The sequence below is a fragment of the Choloepus didactylus genome, chromosome 2, assembly GCF_015220235.1.
Source record: "Choloepus didactylus isolate mChoDid1 chromosome 2, mChoDid1.pri, whole genome shotgun sequence".
NCBI lineage: Eukaryota > Metazoa > Chordata > Mammalia > Pilosa > Megalonychidae > Choloepus > Choloepus didactylus.
Genome location: NC_051308.1, coordinates 233,775,954 through 233,798,378, shown reverse-complemented (window position 1 = coordinate 233,798,378; position 22,425 = coordinate 233,775,954). Strand labels below are relative to the sequence as shown.

Below are 22,425 nucleotides of genomic sequence, written 5' to 3'. Positions count from 1 at the left end.
TTTGAAATCTGGTATATAGTTTACACTTAACAGCACATCCCACTTTAGACTGTCCACTTTTCAAATGCTCAGTACCCACACGTGGCTAGCGGCTGCCATTTGAGAAAGCATGGGTCTAAATAATGGTAAAGAGTTTTAGAAGCAGGGCTTTCCAATTTCATGTATATGATTTAATACATAAGTGGCAACAAAATGAAATAATACATTTTTTTTTTTTTAATTGGCAGAGAGGAACGAAGGGGATCGTATGACTATAACCAAGACCGTACCTATTATGAAAATGTTCGTACTCCAGGCACATATCCGGAGGATTCCAGACGAGACTATCCAGCTCGAGGGAGAGAATTTTATTCAGAATGGGAAACTTACCAAGGAGATTACTATGAATCACGATATTATGAAGATCCTCGGGAATACAGAGATTACAGGAATGATCCTTATGAACAAGATATCCGGGAATACAGTTACAGGCAAAGAGAACGAGAGAGAGAACGAGAAAGATTTGAGCCTGACCGGGACAGAGATCATGAGAGGAGGCCAATTGAACGAAGTCAGAGTCCAGTTCACTTGCGGCGTCCACCGAGTCCTGGAACATCCCCCTCACAGTCAGAGAGATTACCAAGTGATTCCGAGAGGAGGGTTTATAGCCGATCCTCAGACCGCAGTGGAAGCTGTAGCTCACTTTCCCCACCAAGATATGATAAGCTTGACAAATCTCGCCTGGATCGCTATACAAAAAACGAAAAGACAGAAAAAGACCGAACTTTTGATCCTGAGAGAGGGGAGAGAGAGAGACGCTTAATAAGGAAGGAAAAAGTGGAAAAGGACAAAATTGACAAGCAGAAACGAAAAGGAAAAGTTCATTCTCCTAGTTCTCAGTCTTCAGAAACAGACCAAGAAAATGAGAGAGAACAGAGCCCTGAAAAATTAAGGAGTTCTAATAAACTGAGCAGAGAGAAAGCTGACAAAGAGGGACTTGCAAAAAACCGCCTAGATCTCATGCCTTGTGTGGTTTTGACTCGAGTGAAAGAAAAAGAGGGAAAAGTGATTGAACATGCGGCTTTGGAAAAGCCAAAAGTTAAACTTGATAATGACACTGTAAAATCTCCTGTAGATCAGAAACTTCAGGCCTCTCAAACTGAGCCTGCAAAGCCTGACCTGTCTAAACTGGAATCTGTTAGAACAAAAGTGGCAAAGGAAAAGGGACTTTCAAGTCACATTGAAGTAGTAGATAAGGAAAGCAGGCTTAAGCCCAGGAAACACCTAAAACCAGACCCGACCATTGATGGGATAAATACTGTGGATCTGGAGAAGCTGGAAGCTAGGAAAAGGCGGTTTGCAGATCCAAATTTGAAAGCAGAAAGGCAGAAATCAGAAGTCAAGAAAAGCAGTCCAGAGATGGAGGATGCTCGGGTGTTTTTAAAAAAGCAGCCTGATATATCATCTAGAGAAGCCATTCTGCCGAGGGAAGGAGAGATAGAAAGAAAGCCTGCAAGGAAAGAAGTTCTTAAAAGAGAATCCAAAAAAATCAAACTGGATAGACTTAATCCTACTGTTCCCAGCTCCAAAGACTGTCAGGAGCTAGCCAGTATTTCTCTTGGGGCTGGCTTAAGGCCGAACACAGACCTCCAAGCAAGGCTAGGAGAAACAGTAGGTCAATCTGTGGAAAATCAAGAAATCCAATCAAAAAAACCCACTCCCTCAAAACCACAGCTGAAACAGCTGCAACTACTAGATGATCAAGGACCAGAGAGTGAGGATATTAGGAAAAACTATTGCAACCTTCGTGATGAAACACCTGAATATAAATCAGGCCAAGAGAAATCATATTCAGTAAACACTGAAGAAAAAATTGGCATTGATATTGATCACACGCAGAGTTACCGAAAACAAATGGAACAGAGTCGTAGAAAGCAGCAGATGGAGATGGAAATAGCCAAGTCCGAGAAGTTTGGCAGTCCTAAGAAAGATGTAGATGAATATGAAAGGCGTAGCCTTGTTCATGAGGTGGGCAAACCCCCTCAGGATGTCACTGATGACTCTCCTCCCAGCAAAAAGAAAAGGATGGACCACCTTGATTTTGATATCAGCACCAAGAGAGAGAGGAATTACAGAAGTTCACGCCAAATCAGTGAAGATTCTGAAAGGACTGGGTGTTCTCCCAGCATCCGACATGGTTCCTTCCATGAAGATGATGACCCCATTGGTTCCCCTAAGCTAATGTCAGTAAAAGGGTCTCCTAAAGGAGATGATAAAGGTCTCCCCTATTCTAATGTATCAGTCAGGGAAGAGTCCTTAAAATTTAATCCTTATGATTCTAGCAGGAGAGAACAGATGGCCGACATGGCCAAAATAAAGCTCTCTGTCTTGAATTCTGAAGGTGAACTAAATCGTTGGGACCCTCAAATGAAACAGGATGCCAGCAGATTTGATGTGAGTTTCCCAAACAGCATAATTAAGAGAGACAGTCTTCGAAAGAGGTCTGTACGAGACTTGGAACCTGGTGAGGTTCCTTCTGATTCTGATGAAGATGGTGAACACAAATCACATTCACCCAGAGCCTCTGTATTGTATGAAAGTTCCCGATTGTCTTTTTTATTGAGGGACCGAGAAGACAAATTACGTGAACGAGATGAAAGACTCTCTGGTTCTTTAGAAAGGAACAAATTTTATTCTTTTGCATTGGATAAGACAATCACACCAGACACTAAGGCTTTGCTTGAAAGAGCTAAATCCCTGTCTTCATCTCGAGAGGAAAATTGGTCTTTTCTCGATTGGGACTCCCGATTTGCTAATTTTCGAAACAACAAAGATAAAGAAAAGGTTGACTCTGCTCCAAGACCTATTCCATCCTGGTACTTAAAAAAGAAGAAAATTAGGACTGATTCAGAAGGAAAAATGGATGATAAAAAAGATGATAATAAAGAAGAAGAACAGGAGAGGCAAGAATTATTTGCCTCTCGTTTTTTACACAGCTCTATCTTTGAACAAGATTCCAAGCGATTGCAACATCTAGAGAGGAAAGATGAAGACTCTGACTTCATTTCTGGTAGGTTATATGGGAGACAGATATCTGATGGTGTAAACAGCACAGCTGATTCAGTTCAAGAGCCAGTAGTTCTATTCCACAGCAGATTTATGGAGCTAACACGGATGCAACAGAAAGAAAAAGAAAAAGACCAAAAACCCAAAGAGGCTGAGAAACGGGAAGATACAGAGAATCAACCCAAGACCCCAGAATCTGCTTCTGAGAATAAGGGGTCAGAACTGAAAACTTCTTCAGTTGGGCCCCCCAGTGTCACAGTTGTAACTCCAGAATCAGCACCATCATCACTAGAGAAGACAGTTAATGAAAAAACAGTAGAGGTGTCTCCAGTAACAGAAGAGAGGGCTGTGGAGCCCACATTGGTCTCAGCAGAAGCAAAACCTGTGTCTGAACTGGCTTCTCTGCCTGTGGAACAACCTGAACAAGTAGACTTGCCCCTAGGAGTAGACACCAATAAAGATGCTGCTGCAACTCCTTTAGTTGTTGAAGAGAGCTCACCTGTTGACGTCCTGCCTTCTGTGGATGCCAAGCCTCCAACACCTGGGGCCTCATTTCCTCAGGTAGAGATCAGTGCAGATCCAGAACCCAACAGTATCCTGCCACCTTCAAAAGCAACTCAGAAGTCCGAGGAAACTAATGAGCCCAAAGCAGAAAAGCCAGACTCAGCTGCTAATGTTGAGCCTGATGCAAATCAGAAGGCTGAAGTAGTTCCTGAGGTTCAACCTCAAGCTTCTGAAGACTTAGATGTTGATCCTCCAGTTGCTGTAAAAGATAAAAAAACAAACAAAAGTAAACGTTCCAAGACCCCAGTTCAGGCAGCTGCAGCAACTATTGTGGAGAAACCTGTCACAAGGAAGAGTGAGAGAATAGACCGGGAAAAACTGAAGCGGTCTAATTCTCCTCGGGGAGAAGCACAGAAACTTTTAGAATTGAAGATGGAGGCAGAGAAAATTACAAGGGCTGCTTCTAAAACCTCTGCTGGGGACCTTGAACACCCTGAACCAAGTTTGCCCCTCAGCCGAACAAGGCGCCGAAACGTAAGGAGTGTTTATGCAACCATGAGTGACCACGAAAACCGCTCTCCAGTAAAAGAGCCCATAGAGCAGCCCAGACTGACCAGGAAGAGATTGGAGCGAGAGCTTCAGGAAGCTGCGGCAATTCCTACTACCCCTAGGAGGGGAAGGCCTCCAAAAACACGCCGTCGAGCTGATGAAGATGATGAGACTGAGGCCAAAGAACCAGTTGAAACACTCAAGGCAGCTGAGGGATGGCGATCCCCTCGATCTCAGAAGTCAGCAGCTACTAGTGGTCCCCAAGGGAAAAAGGGAAGAAATGAAGCAAAAGTTGATGCTGTGGCTGAACGTCCTGAGGCTACCACTGAGACGGGTTCCCAAATAAACTTGAAAGAAGGTAACACAAAATCCAAACCTGATAAAGAAGGAGGAGGAAGTGAGCAGAAACGTGATAGAAAAGAACTCAGTGCAGACAGAAATCCACCTGAAACTCCCCCTGTTGAAGTGGTGGAGAGAAAAACAGCCCCTGAAAAAAACTCCAAATCAAAGAGAGGAAGATCTCGGAGCTCTAGGTCAGCAGTGGACAAGTCGGCAAACCTGAAAACTGTGGATGGTAATGTCATTGCGGCTGCAGGGCCAGCAGTGGAGAGGGAAGCTGGGGTTGTGGCGGTCTCCCCTGAGAAAAGCGAGAGTTCCCAAAAAGAGAGTCATTTATCATCCCAGGGGAAAAGTGATGCACTTGATCCTGTTGATCCAGAAAAGGAACCAGAGAAGGAAGACGTGTCTGACTCTAAGCCGTCCCCAGAAGCAACTCAGTTAGCCAAGCAGATGGAGCTGGAGCAGGCCGTGGAGAACATTGCAAAGCTCACGGAAACCTCAGCCTCCTCGGCTTATAAGGCAGCAACCACGGAGGCACGAGAGGGCCTCTCCACAGAGGACCGGCAGAAGCCTGCACATCAGGCAAGTGAAACAGAACTTGCTGCGGCCATTGGCTCCATCATTAATGACATTTCTGCAGAGCCAGAAAACTTCACGGCACCTCCAACCTACCCAGAAGAATCTCAAACAGATCTACAGGCCCATTCTCAAGTGTTGCAGCCTCCTGAAGAAGGAATGGAGCCGGAGACTGATGAGGCCTTGTCTGGCATCTTGCAGACGGAGACTGCTACAGAATCTTCCAGGCCACCAGCCAGTGCCTCTGGTCCCTCAGCAGGCCCAGCAGACCCCAAGGAGGTCAAAGGGAACAGTAGTGAATCCTCCCATTCAGTGCAGGAAACCAAAGGGTCAAAAGAAGCAGAAGTTGTTCGGAAGGACAAGGGGCGCCAGAAAACAACTCGATCACGCCGCAAACGGAATTCAAACAAGAAAACGGGGGGTGCTGCAGAGTCCCATGCCTCTGAACCTGACCAAGCTCAAAGTAAGAGTCCTGCTGCAAATGAGGGAACAGCAGAACAACCCCCAGAAACTCCACAAGAAGAAAAGCCGAGTGCAGAGCCCCACTCCACTCCTCCTGAGTCCTGCACTTCTGACCCAGGCAGGCCTCTATCGGTCGAGAATTTGTCCCAAGAAAGCAGTGTTGAAGAAAAGACTCCAACCAAAGTGTCAGTGCTTCCAGACCCTCCCCCTACTTCACAACCAGTCCCAGTAGATGATGACCATCAAGCCAGATTCAAGGTGCATTCAATTATTGAAAGTGATCCAGTAACCCCACCCAGTGATTCAAGCATACCCACACCCACAATTCCTTCTGTAGCTGCAACAAAACACCCAACTCCTGTTGCCTCTGGGGGGATCCCACAACAGAGTCCTACAAAAGTGACAGAGTGGATAACAAGGCAGGAGGAGCCACGGGCTCAGTCCACCCCATCTCCAGCTCTCCCACCAGACACAAAAGCCTCCGATATTGACACCAGCTCCAGTACACTGAGGAAGATCCTCATGGACCCCAAATACGTGTCTGCTACTGGCATTGCTTCCACGAGTGTCACTACTGCCATTGCAGAGCCTGTCAGTGCTGCCCCTTTCCTGCATGAGGCACCACCCCCTCCAGTTGAATCTAAAAAGCCTCTTCTGGAAGAAAAACAAGCAGCTCCACTTACAAACACCTCTGACACACAGGCTTTAGAGGCTCCAGTGGCCACTGACAAAGAAAAGGTAGCTCCAGTTATTGCTCCCAAAATTACTTCTGTTATTAGTCGGATGCCCGTCAGCATTGATTTGGAGAACTCGCAGAAGATAACTCTGGCGAAACCAGCTCCTCAGACCCTGACTGGCCTGGTGAGTGCCCTGACTGGCCTGGTGAATGTCTCCCTGGTTCCAGTCAACGCCCTGGCAGGCCCAGTGAGTGCCCTAAAGGGGCCCGTGAAGGGCTCGGTGACGACGCTGAAAGGTCTGGTGAACACTCCTGCCGGCCCCGTGAACGTCCTAAAGGGGCCAGTGAATGTGCTCACGGGGCCAGTGAATGTGCTCACCACTCCGGTGAACGCCGCTGTGGGCACCGTTAACACCGCCACTGGCACAGTCAGCGCCACCACGGGCACGGTCAACGCTGCCACAGGCGCAGTCAATGCCGCCTCAGGTTCAGTGACGGTCCCAGCAGGCACAGTAACTGCTGCATCAGGCGGCGTGACTGCCACGGCAGGGGCAGTGATTGCCCCATTGGCCAAAGGCAAGCAGAGGTCAGGTACAAATGAAAACAGCCGGTTCCACCCAGGATCTATGTCTGTGATTGATGATCGCTCGGCAGACACGGGTTCTGGTGCAGGACTGCGTGTGAACACGTCCGAAGGGGTTGTGCTCCTGAGCTATTCGGGGCAGAAGACTGAAGGCCCACAGCGCATTAGCGCCAAGATCAGTCAGATTCCCCCAGCCAGTGCCATGGACATTGAGTTTCAACAGTCAGTGTCCAAATCCCAGGTCAAACCTGACTCGGTCATGCCTTCTCAGCCTCCGCCCAAGGGGCCTCAGGCCCCTTCAGGCTACACAAATGTGGCAACGCATTCTACTCTGGTACTGACGGCCCAGACCTACAATGCATCTCCTGTGATTTCATCTGTTAAGGCCGACCGCCCATCCTTGGAGAAGCCTGAGCCCATTCACCTCTCAGTGTCCACCCCGGTCACTCAGGGTGGCACAGTGAAGGTTCTCACCCAGGGCATAAACACACCCCCAGTGCTGGTTCACAACCAGCTAGTCCTCACCCCAAGCATAGTCACCACTAATAAAAAGCTTGCTGACCCCGTCACTCTCAAAATAGAGACAAAGGTCCTTCAGCCAGCTAACCTGGGCTCAGCCCTCACTCCTCATCACCCTCCTACTCTGCCCAGCAAACTGCCTGCAGAAGTGAACCATGTAAACTCGGGGCCCAGTACCCCAGCAGATCGAACTGTCTCCCACTTGGCCGTCACAAAGCCAGATGCACATTCTCCTCGACAGAGTGGGTCTACTCCATCCCCGTTCCCGAGGGCGTGTCACCCCAGCAGCACTGCGTCCACGGCTCTCTCCACTAATGCCACGGTCATGTTGGCTGCAGGCATTCCTGTGCCCCAGTTCATCTCGAGCATACACCCAGAGCAGTCTGTCATCATGCCACCGCACAGCATTACCCAGACTGTGTCCCTTGGTCACTTGTCCCAGGGTGAGGTAAGAATGAACACACCCACGCTGCCCAGCATCACCTACAGCATCCGGCCAGAGACACTTCACTCTCCGCGGGCTCCCCTGCAGCCCCAGCAGATAGAGGTCAGGGCCCCAAAGCGTGCAGGTACACCCCAGCCTGCCGCGGCTGGTGTGCCTGCCCTGGCCCCCCAGCACCCTCCTGAGGATGAGGTGCATTATCACCTCCCTGTTGCCCGAGCCACGGCCCCTGTGCAGTCGGAGGTGCTGGTCATGCAGTCTGAGTACCGGCTGCATCCCTACACCGTGCCCCGGGATGTGAGGATCATGGTGCACCCTCACGTGACGGCGGTCAGCGAGCAGCCCAGGGCAACAGACGGGGTGGCCAAGGTGCCGCCAGTCAGCAAGGCCCCTCAGCCACCAGGGAAAGAAGCTGCCAAAACAGCAGATGCCAAAGCAGCAGCGGCCCCTCACGGCGAGGCCCGCATCCTCACGGTCACCCCCAGCAACCAACTCCAGGGGCTGCCTCTGACCCCACCTGTGGTGGTGACCCACGGAGTGCAGATCGTGCACTCCAGCGGGGAGCTGTTTCAGGAGTACAGATATGGCGACATCCGCACCTACCATGCCCCGGCTCAGCTCACACACACTCAGTTTCCTGCTGCTTCCTCAGTTGGCCTGCCTTCCCGGACCAAGGTTCCTGCCCAGGTGAGAAAGTCAAGTCCGTCTACCCCCATCTGTTAGACAAGCACTTGAGGGGCTCAGAGGGCTTGCAGCAAATCAGTCTTCAGTCTGGATGGTGGTTTGGGGTGTACAAGGGAACTGGTCAGGTAGTCCCTGAAATGTTTGTCCTGGGTGGGGGTGGGGTGGGGGGGGTGGATGAAAGCAAGGCGCAGAGGAACTTCTGAATTTCAGGATGAAAGTATCAGATCACATTGCAGAGAGGTCAGGAGCTCTTTGTGGAACTTGCTAGAGAGGGTGGTTCCTGCCTGCGGGTTGGGCAGGAAGGTGACCCCTCAGGTCATTTGTTGGGGGCAGGGTGTTGTGCACAACAGACTCTGAGTCTGTCCTTTCTTCCTGCACTCCAAGGGCCCTCCACCCGAAGGTGAGCCTGTGCAGCCCGCCCAGTCCACACAGCCTGCCCAGCCCGCCCAGTCCACACAGCCCACCCAGCCCAGCCAGCCCAGCCAGCCACCAAGCAGCAAACTGCCTCAAGTCTCCCAGGAGGCGAAGGGGACTCAGACAGGAGTAGAGCCGACTCGCCTCACAGCTGTACCTGTGAACAGACCACCTGAGCCTCATGGTCAGGTTCAGAGGGCACAGGTGGAAACAGGCCAGACTTCCTACCCCTCCCCGGTATCTGTCTCCATGAAGCCTGACCTCCCGGCCCCTCTTCCTGCTCAGGCTGCCGCAAAGCAGCCATTGTTCGTCCCCACAACCTTGGGCCCCAGCACACCCCCAGGACTGGCTCTGCCACACACTGAAGCCCAGCCTACCCCGAAACAAGATTCTTCTCCACACTTGACTTCCCAGAGACCAGTGGATATGGTTCAGCTTCTGAAGGTAAGTGTGGGCAGAGGTTTGCTGCCTTGTCCCCCAAGCTTTGTGCTGTTCAATGTCCTAAGACTCCCCAGTTGACTTAAACCAGTAAGCTGCTGCCTGGCGCAGCTGCACCATGGCGCAGCTCTCCAGCCTGGAGCTCACTTGCTGTCTGTTTCCCTTGGAGCAGAAGTACCCCATCGTGTGGCAGGGTCTGCTGGCCCTCAAGAATGACACAGCTGCTGTGCAGCTCCACTTTGTCTCTGGCAACAACGTCCTGGCCCATCGGTCCCTCCCCCTCTCTGAAGGGGGCCCCCCCCTGAGGATCGCCCAGAGGATGCGGCTAGAGGCCTCACAACTGGAAGGGGTTGCCCGAAGGATGACGGTAAGACCTAGGCCCCCCATCAGCATCTGTGATGGCAGCATTTGGCAGTGCCACTGGGACCCCAAGAAGGAAAGGCATAGGTGGACCTGCCCCCGTCTTTTGGGCCCATCACAGGACTTAGTAATGGTATTCTTTTTTTTTTTTTTTTTTTTTAATTTGTATTGGGATTGTTCAGATAAGTAATGGTAATCTTGAAGTGACAATGAGGGGCATGTTCTATCTCCATTCGGGCTTTTTTTTTGTCCAACACAAAGGGTGAGTTTCGAGTCGTTGCAGAGGGTGGGGCTTTTGGAGGACTTAGGAGCTCAGTCCCCCGGGCTGCACAGGCCTCCCTCCACGGGCTGCTGCTTGGTGAGGAGGCCCCTAGACCCTGATGAACTGGCCTCTCTTCCCCAGGTGGAGACAGATTACTGCCTGCTGTTGGCCCTGCCTTGTGGCCGTGACCAGGAGGATGTTGTGAGCCAGACTGAGTCCCTCAAGGCTGCCTTTATCACCTACCTGCAGGCCAAGCAGGCGGCAGGAATTATCAATGTCCCCAATCCTGGCTCCAATCAGGTCAGTCTACTGCCCTTCCCGATGCACATGGCAGGGAGGAGGGGGCTGGTCTAGGGTGGGCCTGGGAGGAATCCAGTGGCGGTCTGACTAACCTGGTGGCATGGATTTTTAGTGCCAACTAGCATAGCCCAGAAAAGCTGCTCAGAGGAGGTGGCACAATGGCATTTTAGATAGGACAGCTGAGTGGATGTGAGAGTCAGTGGAGCAGCTGAGAACAGTACAAGGCTTTCTTTAGCTTAGGGATACAGAAGAGGTCCTCAGGGAGTTCATTTTAGTAGTTTTCTGACACCTTCTAGGTTTGTTCTAGTACACATAACAATGGAGAAGTTTGCTGGTTGGGAAACTGAACTTAGCCTGGCTCTCTCATTGGGCCTCTTCAGCCCCACCCCATCCTCGGAAACATCCCAAGGTAGAATGGAACTGGGGTAGGTGACTGTGAAGAGGGTCCCACAGTTCGTTCTTGTCCCCTTCTTCAGCCCGCCTATGTGCTGCAGATCTTCCCACCCTGTGAGTTCTCTGAGAGCCACCTGTCTCGCCTGGCCCCTGACCTCCTGGCCAGCATCTCCAACATTTCCCCCCACCTCATGATCGTCATTGCCTCCGTGTGAGCCACTACTGGCCACCACCTGGGTGTATTTTCCCACGGCTCTGCAGCAAAAAAGTCAACACAGGACAACCCAGCCAAGTGGAGGTAGAAGCTGCTGAAGAGGACAGACTCCACTGCCAGACGGCCAGCCTCCCGCCTCCTGCCCGCCCGGCTCCCGCTGGACAGACCTTCTCTGGGCAGTGGTGCTGCTACCTTGTATGTTTACATGATGCTGTTCACCCCAGGACTGACCGCCACCCGTGGACTCGCTCGCAGACAACTTGGGGCTGGGTTTCTCTCTCCTCTTTTTGGAGAAAAGGAACAGGGCAGTGGAATTATTTTTTTGTTTGTTTTGTTTTTATTTGTAAGAAACAAGAAAACAGAACTGCCTTTGCACTAAATTAGTGACTAGGACTTTTGCACAGTGAAGACAGGCTGTGACACTCTGGATGTCTTGGTGTCTGTGAACACACATCGTGGACTCTAATGCAGGACTGGGAACTTCTGCTGAAACCTTGGGGTCGAGGAACATTTCATTGGTTTTTTGTCCCCGTCCCCTCCCTTCCCTTCCCTCTGCTCATTTGGATGTGTCACCTTTCTTAATTCTCCTCCACCACTATCTCTGATTCACGTGGATGTACAGTTTACAATCAAAAGAGAGTGAATAGAAGGATAGTTAATTTCCTTTCTTGGTGGGATATGCAGAACTTGGGATGTGTGTATATATAAATATATAATATATAAAAATATATATAATACTGACTTAAAAAATCAAATTCCCCCGACATACATTTTTTTTAATCTGTGCCAAAAATGTGTTTTCAGAGAAAATCTTATTTTCATACTCAGACTTTGTATCGTCAATCATTTGTATAAGTGCGCTTCGTTACAGCACGGGCCCTGCCCCGTGACGTGGGCGTGTCACACAGCACCTGTACAAAGACTGGCTAAGCCCCTCTTCCCGTTACCTGGACCTCTCCCCTGACTTCCTAACACTTATTAATTTATGAAACTGTTTTTCTCAGCGCAGTTTTGTTTTGTGTCCATTGGATTACAAACTTTATTAAAAAATACAAAACACATCAAGTGTGAATGTGATTGTCTCTCGAGTGGCAGAGAACAGCTGTCCACACCCCACTTCTGCCTTCTGAGACCTGTCCCCGTAGTCTGTATTTGGAACCTGCTTCCTTTCTGCCATTTAATCCTCCCCAAGGATCATTTCCTCTAGTGCAAAAGAGAATTTTATCACAGATGCAGAACTTTCACCATTTTTCAATGTTATGGTAGAAGTATTTGTGACATTTGAAGATCCTGAGGTAATGGTGAAGGCACTTTAAATTCTGACAGAATAAAACCACTCCCCACACAAAAAGAACATCCTAGGTAACTTTAGTTTCTTGTGTCTAGGCCCCTTTCCTTCCTCCCAGTGTGGTGTACAGCTGGCCACCCCGGAAGCAGAGGGCGTCACCTGGCCAAGCGGTGTCGCTGGGGCTCAGTCACTCCCGCACCTGCCTCCGGACAGGAAGGTGGGCATGGGGGTGGGGAAGGAAGCACAGAATATGAGAACCACAGAGTTAGGGGCCTCAAGTGGGGTGCCTGTAAATATACCTACTTTTGGTGCAAGAAGGTGGCATCATCTCTGAGTGAGGTATTCAGCTGCTGAGGGCAAACTGAAAGGGAGTTGCTCCCTGATGATGGGAATCAAAATAAGCTCCAGAAAGAGCTGTTCCACTGACTGCTGCCTGCTGCTCTAGTTTAAGCACTGCTCTGCTCCCGCTCCTCGCCCATCAAGCTCCTGGCAGCTCATCCCTGGCCCTGCAGGGCCCCAACCTGGAGGCAGAGCCTCCATTGATTCAGGGCAAGGAAATGTTTCTCGAAGAGACACTGGCTTGCCCTTAATCCTCAGGCCAGGGTTCTTGGTGACTTGAGTGTGGAGAAGCCCTCCTGCTTTCCCAGCCCAACAGCACTGAGCCAGTGGCCTGCTGGGTGGGCCTGGCTCTCCTCAGCCCACCCTATGGCTGTGGCTGAATAGACCCTGACTGGCAGTAGTGGCCGGGCTCTTTGGGTTGCTTGGGTCCTGGTGAGCCTCCTGGCTCCTACTCCCAGCTTGGCAGTCCCCTGGGCTGAGAGGAAGCAGGGCTACAGCTGTGCTCCATGGGGTGGAGAGCTCGGCAGATCCTCGAGTTGAATGGGTTAGAAGCCTCCAAGAGGAGGCTGAATGAGGGCGGGCACGCGGAGCTGCGCTCTCTCTGGTTCCCTAATGTGCTGCCCATACCCCACCTTGGGGCCCAACGGCCAGCTTGGTGCTAGGTAGGTCCCAGGGGCTCCAGCCCCATTCTGACGAAGGAACAGCCTGGCTTTCCCAAGAAGCAGGTCTTTGCTGGCTGGGGTGGCTCTTAGGTGGCATCATCCACAGCTGCCAGCTCCCCCCACCCCCCACAGGGAGCTATAGGCAGCATTAGAAAATAATCAAATTTATTCTCTCTAGGGATGAGGCCACCCCTCTCAGTTCCAGGGTGCCATCCATCTTTAAATAAACAGTCAGGAGAAGGGACACCGGCTCACTCGGCAGGCGGTGCACACTCGGGAGCTGTGGGGGGGGTCTCCGCCAGAGCGGGCTGGCCCTCGACCCCGTCCCGAGGCCGGAAGATCAGCTCCCCGGCCTGCAGCACCTGCCCGGCTGGCCATGTGCTGCCGGGCCCGTACTGCTGGTAGAAGTCCGGGTCTGCCTGGAACATAACTAGTGCCTGGGCCGTGTGGATCCGCACATGCTGGGCCAGGCTGTTGGCATCCAGAAACTTGTCCCCACAGGAGTCACAGGCGTACAGGATCTGGGTGTTGGGGTCTGTGGGAGGTGGGGCCTCGGTCAGGAGGAGGAGGATGCTTGGGGCCCACCAGCCTTCACACGCCACTCAGCCCCTTACCTGCTTCCTGCACTTGCTTCACAGCTTTCGTGATCTCGGCTTTAAGTGCTTCTGTCTCATCAGCCGTCACCGGGGTCCCCACTGGTACCACTGTGGGCGGAATCAGCTGGGCCTAAGGCTGGGGGCACCTGCCCCATCCCTGCCACCCCAGAGGAAGACTGCCTGGGACCACCCTCTGACAGCAGAGCCCGCACCTGTGAGTTGAGTGACAGCCGTGGCTGCCAGTGCCTCGGTGGCCAGCGTGACCATGTCATCAACTGTGACCACGCTGACCTCACCACCTTCCTCAGGCTCCAGGATTTTGATGCCGGCCTTGCCCTGGTGCACGGTTTTCACATGGGAGCGCAGGTTGTCCACTCGGTTGAAGCCACGACCGCACTTGTCACAAAGATAAGGCTTCTCTCCTGGGGGAGAAGGCACGGCTATCTACTGCCTTTTGGGGTTGGGGTGGCTGGAGGTGGAGGTGAGAGGACCTCGGGCCTCCAGCTTCCCCAGCAGCCCTGTCTTTTCCAGCAGAAGTGCTCAGCAGCCTCCAGGGGCCCCCGCTCCTACTGGAAGCTCCAAGGAAATGGGATCCTCATCGGATTTGAACTACCTTCAAGGACGCCTGCAGCAAGTGCCAGCACCCAAGACTGGGCCTGCGGGGAGCTGGCCTTCCCACCCGCTCCTCACCCGAGAGCAGGGGCTGGGAAGGGAGGCCGACGGGGGGCCCCTCACCAGTGTGGATGATGATGTGCTTGGACAGGTCCCCCACGTTCACGAAGGCCTTGCTGCACACGCTGCACTTGTGTGGGCGGATGTTGTCATGGTGGCGGATGTGATTGGCCAACTGGCTGGACTGGACGAATCTGTAAGGCCACAGAGGGAGGGGCTCGCATGGAACTGCCTGAGCCCGGGACTGGGGAGTGGGCTGGGGCCTCCTGCCTCCTCGTCTAGATTGGAGAGGACTCTGGGACCTAAGCCTGGGGCTGGGGCCGCCGTTTGTTGTCCCCAAACGTGCCCTGAGCCTGTTTCCTGAGCCCCTTCCCGTGCCCAGGCAGGGGTGGGGCGGCGGGGGCAGGACCTCTTGCCGCAGCGCTCGCAGACATAGGGCTTCTCCCCGGTGTGCTGGCGCACGTGGGCGATGAGGGAGCTGGCCTGGGTGAAGGCCTTGCCGCACATCACACACTGGCACGGCTTCTCACCTGGGGACAGGGCCAGAAGAAGGTGCTGGAATCTCCTCCCCCTCCTCCTCACCCCACCCGTGGGGCCCCGCCTCTGCCAGGCCTGCTCACCCACCCGTGTGGATGCGGACGTGCCGCTGCAGCGCGCCGGGGTCGGCAAACTGCCGCTGGCAGTGGACGCATACGTAGGGCTTCTCCCCGCTGTGGATGCGAAGGTGCCTCTTGAGGTTCCCTGTGGTGAGATGGAGGGAGGGCTGGGCATGGCGCACTGTGGGGTGTGGAGGGGCTGGGGCGTGGGGCAGCAGGGGCAGCCGGCCCTACCTGAGGTGGTGAACTGCTTCCCGCACTCCCGGCACTTGAGGGGCCCGTCTGCAATGTGGATCTTCAGGTGGGCCTTCAGGTTCCCCACCTGTGCCCAGGCAAGCCGTCAGAAGGGCCACCCCAGAGAACTTGGCCCCAGGCCCTGTCTCTCCTCATGGGCACCCTGGCACCCAAGTTCTTTCTGCCCCGCCTCCAACCCCTCCTGAAACCACCTGCAGGAGTCAAGTGCTCCATCCCGGTTGAGGAGGGTGTCGTCTTCCCCTCAGCCACCACCACCCCCTCTCCCCACAGGTATGTAAGCCTCTCTCCAGGTGGGCAGGTGAGCCTGCTTCCCAGCAAATCTGTCTTTCCTGGAGCATCGCTGGCCCTCTTAGATGGGAAGCTCCTGGGGGACACGGGCCACCTCTTCTCCCCTCCCCTGTCCGGACTTTAGACCCCGGGGGGCTCCCCTGATCCCCCTGGAGGGGCCTGCGGACCTGGTTGAACTTCTTGTCGCAGTGCGGGCACTTGTGCTCCTTGTCAGTGTCATGCGTCTCCAGGTGGCGCATTTTGGAGGTGGGGTCAGAGAAGGAGCGGCCGCAGTAGTCGCACTGGTACGGCTTCTCGCCGCTGTGCACCAGCTGGTGCCGCTTGAGGTTGCCGGAGGTGGTGAAGAGCTTGCCACAGTCGTCGCAGCGGTAGCGCCCTCACCCGAGTGCCGCTTCTTGGTGGTCAGCAGGCTGATGAGCCGGTAGCTCTTGCCACACTCCTCGCAGCCGTACGGCTTCAGTGGGCTGCAGGGTCAGAGGGCGCGAGAGAAGGAGCCAAGGGTTCCAACAAGGCTGACACAAGGGGGGTGGGGGCAGGGTCGCTGGCCCCCAGCGGCAGGTGCAGCCCCCCCACCTGTGAGTCTTCTCGTGGGCCTTGCACGCGGCGGGGTCGGAGAAGGCCTTGCTGCACTCCCGGCACGAGAAGGGCTTCTCGCCCGTGTGGATGCGGATGTGCCGCTTGAAGTTCCTGTGTGTGTGAACTCCTTCCACAGTCCTGCAGGGAAGGGGGGCGTGGGGGCTGCATGGGGGCTGCTGGAGCAGGGGGCCAGCACCGGGGCTGGGCAGGAGGGCCGGCCCCCCCAGGGCCTCGTACCTCACATTGTGGGTGATGGAGCCGTAGCCTTGGACTCAGTGCGGTCACCGTAGGTGCCTGAGCGCAGGCTCCGGGCCTCCATGCCCAGCTCCTGCCCGGAGTCCGTGCCGGCCGACTCCTCATTCTCCTCGGGGCGTCCCCGTTCTCCAGGGGGGGCCCCTCTTCCTTGACCACAGCAGGCCCGGTGCCAGCCTCCTCTCGCTCTTCTCCTTTCCTCGCCAGCTCCACCTCCATTTCTACAGAGAATGGAGCATGCAGGAGCCACCATGGACGGGGAGGGAAGCTGAACTGGCAACTCCCTGGGGTGGGCCTGGCCTTCTCATCTCTGCACCACCTCTTCTCCAGAGGGGCTCCTGGCAGGGGCCTCCAGCAACATGTGGGACTGACTGAGAAATGGTCCCCAGCTCAGCAGGGGAGCACCGGGGCGTCTGAGGAGTGCAGGTGTGGGCGCTGCAGTCGGCTTGGGCAGTGGGGGGCACTCAGGCTGGCCGCACGGCAGTGGAGGCACCATCGGCCAACAGGCCCTGGAGGGGTGCTCAGGGCAGAAGAAGCGAGCCCCGGTCCCGCACCAGCGACACGTCCGCACTAACGGGGAACATGCCAGAGGAATGTCCAAGGAACTAAACTCCAAATTCAAGAACAAGGAAAGACACTGTCTGTCAGAAGCTGAAGTGAGTGGGTGGCTCGGAGTGGGCCTGGTTGGAGCAGGAGTGGAAGGTCCAAATGGGGAGGGGGATGTGTGTGTGGGGGCCTGCCTGGTGGGCCGCCAGAGGGTCTACCTTGCTCCGAGCTCTCTGACAAGGCAGCCTCGGCTTCCGCGCAGCCACCGCTGGTGGGGTCTGGCTTGAGCTCCGCTGGCAGGGGCTCCGGGGAGCATCGGCCTTCTCTGTCTGCTCAGCACCTGGGGTGGGAGGGGGAGCCCAAGGAGGCTGGGTTTGGGACCCTCTGTTCAGGGGCTCCTGGTGGGGGCTGTACCCAGGAGGGGGGTGCCCAGCACATCTAAGCTCAGGCTGGTTGTCTCTGGCTCTGGTTGGAAAACACCCAAACAAACGATGGTCCTTCTGGGTACCGAGCTCAAGACATGCAGATCTTTGCCACCCGACCTCCCTGCCACCAGACCCCCTGAGGAAGCCTCCCACCAGGCCGGGCCCCCCCCTGGCCTGCTCCCTCCTCCCTACAAGCACCCGCAGCCTTGGGGTCCCCGCTCACCACTGGCCGCACTCTCGGCCTGGCCACCTCGCTCCTCCTTGGGCTCCCTGCTTGGGCCCAGGGGTGCGCAGCTCCCTGCCTGTGCCAGCTCGCTCCGTGTGGTGGCCGCTGCCTGCACCTCCCTGGCTCCCTTGTCTCCTCCTAGAGGAACAGGACAGACCTGCCGTTTCCCGCTGAGTGCTGCCTCCAGAAGGGAGCTGGCCCAGAGGTTGCTAACTCTTCTGGATCTTCCCGGGACACATCTCAGAAGTGGTTTGCTGTTCTGTTCGTTCAACAAATTACTCCAAGGGCCCCCACTCCTTGCCAGGTTCTCAGCTGGGCACTGGGAGCAGCAGCAGTCACAGTCCCTGAGCCCACGGGGCTCGCGGTCTGGTTGGAGACAGACCTCAGCTGTGAACCACGGACACTGATCAGAGGTCCGTGCTTGGGAGGAGAGGAACATGGTTCTTTGAAAGATACAGCAAAGGAGCATGACCCTCGGCCGGGCAGCAGAGGCTTTCCCAGGAGGTAAGAAGAGCAGAAAGGAGGGCCGAGGAGCATGCGGGAAGCTGCTGAGGGCCAGGAAAGGGGCAGGGAGGAGGGCCCTCTCAGAGAGGCCTCTCCCAGATCCGCTGCAGCTGGGCCTCCCCAGCACCCCTCAGCGGGGGCAGGGCAGTGAGGAAACAGAGCTGCAGGGAGGTGACACCCAGGGGCAGAGGCAGAGCCCCAGCAAAAGCTGGGGTTTCTGGCCACCAGCTTGGGAAGAGCCTGCCAATCACCTCACCTTCCGTGGCAGAGGCCACCACATCTTCCCCAGGGCTGGCAGCCGGCTCAGCAAGTGACTTGAGGGCGTGGCAGGCCGTGACGATGTCCTGCATCTGGAGGAAGCTAGCCACAGCCAGCACATCGTCCACGTTCTCGGGACTCAGACTCAGCTTGGCCGTGTACATGAACTCCAGCACCTGCCCCAGGCCTGCCGGGACACAAACAGCCATCACAGGCCTGGCTGTGCCACTCAGCAGCGGCATCCAGGGCTTCATGAAACCCAGAGTAGCAGGCCACCTGTCTCCCTATCTCCTGGGCCGGAGGAGAGACGGCCACCTGGGGATCCTCAGCCCACAGAGGACACAGGGATGTGGGTGCCGTCCCCTCGCCCACCACCCACCACTGCACTTCCCAACCACAGGCGATGCAGCCGAGTGTTGGCACTGGCTTCTCATCAAGGCTCTGCCACCAGCTCTCTACCTGACCTCCAGACAGGTCACCTGAGCTCTGGGGTCTCGGTTTCCGCACTGCCCCTTTCATGGCGCAGCACGCCATCCTGAGATGGGAGACTGAATCCAGGCCAGCTCCTCCCTGGGCCCCAAGACCTTCCTCATACAGCCCGTCCCCTACCCCGGCCCCCAGCCTGGCCACCGTCACACCACATGCTCTGTTAGCACCAGGGTGGGGGGCTCAGGTTAGCCCCATCCACGGAAAGGGGCTGGGGTGCTCAGAGCCCACTGCTGACAGGCTGGTCCCACGTTCACTCTGAGCTGGAGCTCACTGCCAGCCCACCCCGCTGCTTCTCCCCTTGCCACCCCACCCCCAGCCAAAGGAGGGCCCCAACAGGTGGTGGCAATGCAGCACCAGGGCTCTCCTGGCCTGAAGCCCGGGCGGGAGGCCCCGCTCATCCCACAGCTTGAAGGTGGGACTCTCCAGGGGCCAGGGGCTGAGTCAGGAGGGCCTGGCTGTGCCCGGCCCCAGGACCCAGCCCCGGCCTCCCGGTGCCCCCCGAGCCTGGCCCTGGACCCGACCGGGGTACCTGCCGCATTACTGATGTCCAGGTGCACCACATCCTTCTGGTCCACAAAGAGCATCTTGAAGTACTCGCTGCAGGCGGCCAGCACTGCTTTGTGGGCCTTGAAGTCCACGCCGTCCACCACGAAGGTGCAGTCGCACAGGAGCCCCAGCTGCCTCTGCTGGTTCAGCCGCTCCAGGACGTGCCGGCTGTGCTGGGGAAAGTCCATGGCTGCAGGAGCCAGAGGGCCCTCGTGTTAGCGCGGGAAAAGCATGCCCACTGGCCTCAACTGTCAATCCCAAACTTCAGAGGAAGAAAAGAAGAGACAGGAAGGATTAAAACATGCGAGAGGCTCAGGTTATGCCAGACGTCCACTGCAAGCCAAGACTGGCCGGGGGCTCCTCCTGAGTTTCGCTGGCCAGGAAAACTTCCAAAAAGCAAAAAGCACTGAAGGACCAACAAATACAGACATCTTTGTGTTGGCCAGGTAATGGCTTTAAAAAGTCAAAACAAAACAAAACACCCAAAAAGACACAAAAAAACACAAAACACTAATTACTGACATCATTTCAAGAAAGAAAGGACATGGCCAGTTTAATACATATTCTTTAAAAGTATGCAAGACATAAACAGATCTTTCAATTGGATATATCTTGGCTTTTTAAAAACTTTCTTTTTGGTTCCTGATTTTCTCACTCTCTTATGGACAGGTGAAATGTTTGTCCAGGAAGATGACAAGGCAGATTTCTCACTGCCCAGAGTTTCAGGAAATCAGCGAGCTCGAGACACCCTGGCGGCTCTCCTGCGGCACGGACAGAGCCTGGGTTTCCCGGTTTCTCTGGCACAGCCCTGGCCTGCAGGACTCAGGGGCTCTCTCCCTGGTTTACGGGCTCAGGAAATCACATAGAGTTGAGGACATCCTTTCCTGATGACTGTCCCTGGAGAAATGATGACCTCTGACCTCTGACCTGCCTGCAGCCTCCCAGTCAAGGGCCTCTTTCATGCCTGGAAATCCCACAACTCTCAAGTGAAAACGCTCAGAAAAATTCCATGGCCCGGTGCCAAATCACCACAAACTGCACAAGCCATGACTAAATAAGCCTCTGAAACAGCTTTCCCCGCCCCCAGCACCACCCAGTCAGCCCCAGGATCAGTTCTTTTCCAGGGAAACTAAGCAGGTCCTCCTTTCTGGAAAGAACCAACTTCGGAATGTTCCAGGATAAAAATCAACAGCCCCTCTCGGACCACGTTACATGGACCCCACAGGGCAAGGCTGGTTTCCCTTCCGGCCGTCCCTGAACCGAGTCTGAACCCCTTCTCTGTGCCCTGGGTCTGCTCAGAGTACCCCCAGGCTGCTTCTGGGCAGTTGAGGGGACACTGGGCCCAGCTCCCCACAGACTCCAGCCACCTCCTGGGTTCCAGCAGCCTCTTGAGGGTGAGTCACTGCGGCTGCAGCTCCAGAGGCCGCAGGGACCATGTATGTGTGCCTGGCTGCAAGAAGCCGCCCCACCTCACACACAGGCTCAGCCAGCCCAGATCGGCTCTGCAGGAGGCAGAGTCCACCCCCGCTGTGGGCTTTTCAGAAGTGGGCCACGTACCCGCTGTGGGTGGGCAAGGAGCCAACATGCTGGGGGAACGTGGCGGTGGCTTCCAGCCGGGTGCCCTGGCCGACCATCCTAAGCCGAGGGTGGAGGTGCTGCTGCTGGAGCCAGGACCCCCTGCCACCCTCCACATGACCCAGGGCCCCCTTTGGGCCTGGCCTGCACAAGCACCCTCTCAGACACGGGGGTGCTGCTCTGCGGTCATGGTGGTTATACTTATAAATGCCTGTGGCAGGGAGAGAGCCAGAAGCCAGCTCTGAAGTCAAGAGGGAGGCAGGTGAGGCAGCTTGGCCTTCTATGTCCTCTGTGAGGCAGAGGCTGCAAATGACACGGGACATCTCATCAAGGCATCCATCTCTAGGGCCTTCAGGCCCAGGAAAAAGCGAGTTCCCATTTGTGACCCGAAGGGCACAAGGGGAACCTTGGGCTGCTCTGGTCCTGAGCAGACAAAAGCTAACTCAGAGAAGTTTGTGGAGAACCTGGAAAAGAACCGATGTCCAGTCCATGGGACTAAGCACCCAGGCTGGGGCACTGGGGAACCTGGAACCCGGGACCTGAAGGGGGTGTGCACCAGGCAAAGGATGGAAGGAACCAGAGGCAGGAGGCAAGGACGGGTCTGGGCCAAATCAACCGGAGTTGGCTCCTCTGTGCCACAGCAGAGATGGACAGGACAGAGGTGTGTGTGTGTGTGTGTGTGTGTGTCAGAGGGAGTGAGGTCTCAATCTCTAGTCAGTCTCTCCACCCTCAGAGCGAGTGCAGAGGGGCGGGAGCTCCAGGGCCCACCTAGGGCAAACCCTCAGTCTGCTCCCCGTGAGTCATGGCGGCTGGGGGGAAGGAGCCAGTCAGGACTTGCAGGCCGGGTCCAAGCCCTGCCCTCCTGCCTTGGGCCTGGCTTCCTCACCCTCACCGAAAACTAAGCTGGGATGTCTCCTGGGTGCCCAAACAACCTGGCAGGCACTGGCTGAATCCCCAGAGGTACAGAGGAGCACCAGCTGAACCCCTTGGCAGGGGCCTGCTGAGCACTGAGCCCTTCAGCTGGAACACTGACTTGCTGGGAAGATGAATGTGTGAGGAAATTCCTGGCCACCAGGGCAGACGGGGCCTTTGGCTTAAAGTCAGGTGATCACGCGTCCTGTCCGGAACGCAAAGCTGCCAAGGGCCTGCTCTGCACCCCCGAGTCTCCAGGGAGAGGGCAGCAAAGCCCAGCCCTGTGCACACTGCACCTGCCCTGGGATAGGGAGATGGTGCCCCAGTACCTCCAGACCCCCCAACACCCACACCACAAGAGAGAATGGCCGGGGGCCCGTGAGTGATGTTTCCCACCCAGTGCCAACCCCACTCTTCTGATGCAAGACGGCAGCCAGGCTGCCCGGGCTGCAGACGAACTGGGTTCCTTTCCTAATGTGGGTGCTAGGAGAAAACCAGAGGCCTCCGTAATGCCTCCAAGGCCGTCCCAACAGAAATACCCACGAAAGAGCATCTGTTCCAACAAAATCAAAGGAAGACAAGGAAGAGAGAGGACAGACAGGATCAAAGGACAGTGAAAGAAGGGGAAAGTAAGGGGAAGAGAGGGAGGGCCCTATAGGA

The 22,425-nt window shown here is 55.4% G+C and overlaps 2 protein-coding genes across 3 annotated transcripts in view; one reads left to right on the top strand and one right to left on the bottom strand.

The window, feature by feature from the left end:
• Positions 1-11,821, top strand: part of SPEN (spen family transcriptional repressor) — an 86,718-nt gene extending 74,897 nt beyond the window's left edge. For both annotated transcript variants that reach the window (XM_037828420.1, XM_037828421.1), the window contains 5 exons: positions 228-8,382; positions 8,764-9,237; positions 9,404-9,598; positions 9,995-10,153; positions 10,630-11,821. In XM_037828420.1, the coding sequence (XP_037684348.1) occupies positions 228-8,382; positions 8,764-9,237; positions 9,404-9,598; positions 9,995-10,153; positions 10,630-10,761 (9,115 nt within the window). In that variant the 3' untranslated portion in view covers positions 10,762-11,821. The remainder of the gene's footprint in view (positions 1-227; positions 8,383-8,763; positions 9,238-9,403; positions 9,599-9,994; positions 10,154-10,629) is intronic.
• Positions 11,822-13,197: 1,376 nt separating this feature from the next.
• ZBTB17 (zinc finger and BTB domain containing 17) overlaps positions 13,198-22,425 on the bottom strand; it is a 33,919-nt gene continuing 24,691 nt past the window's right edge. The window contains 18 exon segments of the mRNA XM_037828422.1: positions 13,198-13,584; positions 13,664-13,753; positions 13,858-14,067; positions 14,381-14,511; positions 14,727-14,847; positions 14,942-15,058; positions 15,148-15,235; positions 15,624-15,832; positions 15,835-15,920; positions 16,030-16,170; positions 16,270-16,297; positions 16,300-16,404; positions 16,407-16,505; positions 17,049-17,129; positions 17,132-17,170; positions 17,479-17,619; positions 18,242-18,430; positions 19,262-19,468. Of these exon segments, the coding sequence (XP_037684350.1) occupies positions 13,301-13,584; positions 13,664-13,753; positions 13,858-14,067; positions 14,381-14,511; positions 14,727-14,847; positions 14,942-15,058; positions 15,148-15,235; positions 15,624-15,832; positions 15,835-15,920; positions 16,030-16,170; positions 16,270-16,297; positions 16,300-16,404; positions 16,407-16,505; positions 17,049-17,129; positions 17,132-17,170; positions 17,479-17,619; positions 18,242-18,430; positions 19,262-19,466 (2,364 nt within the window). The 5' untranslated portion in view covers positions 19,467-19,468 and the 3' untranslated portion in view covers positions 13,198-13,300.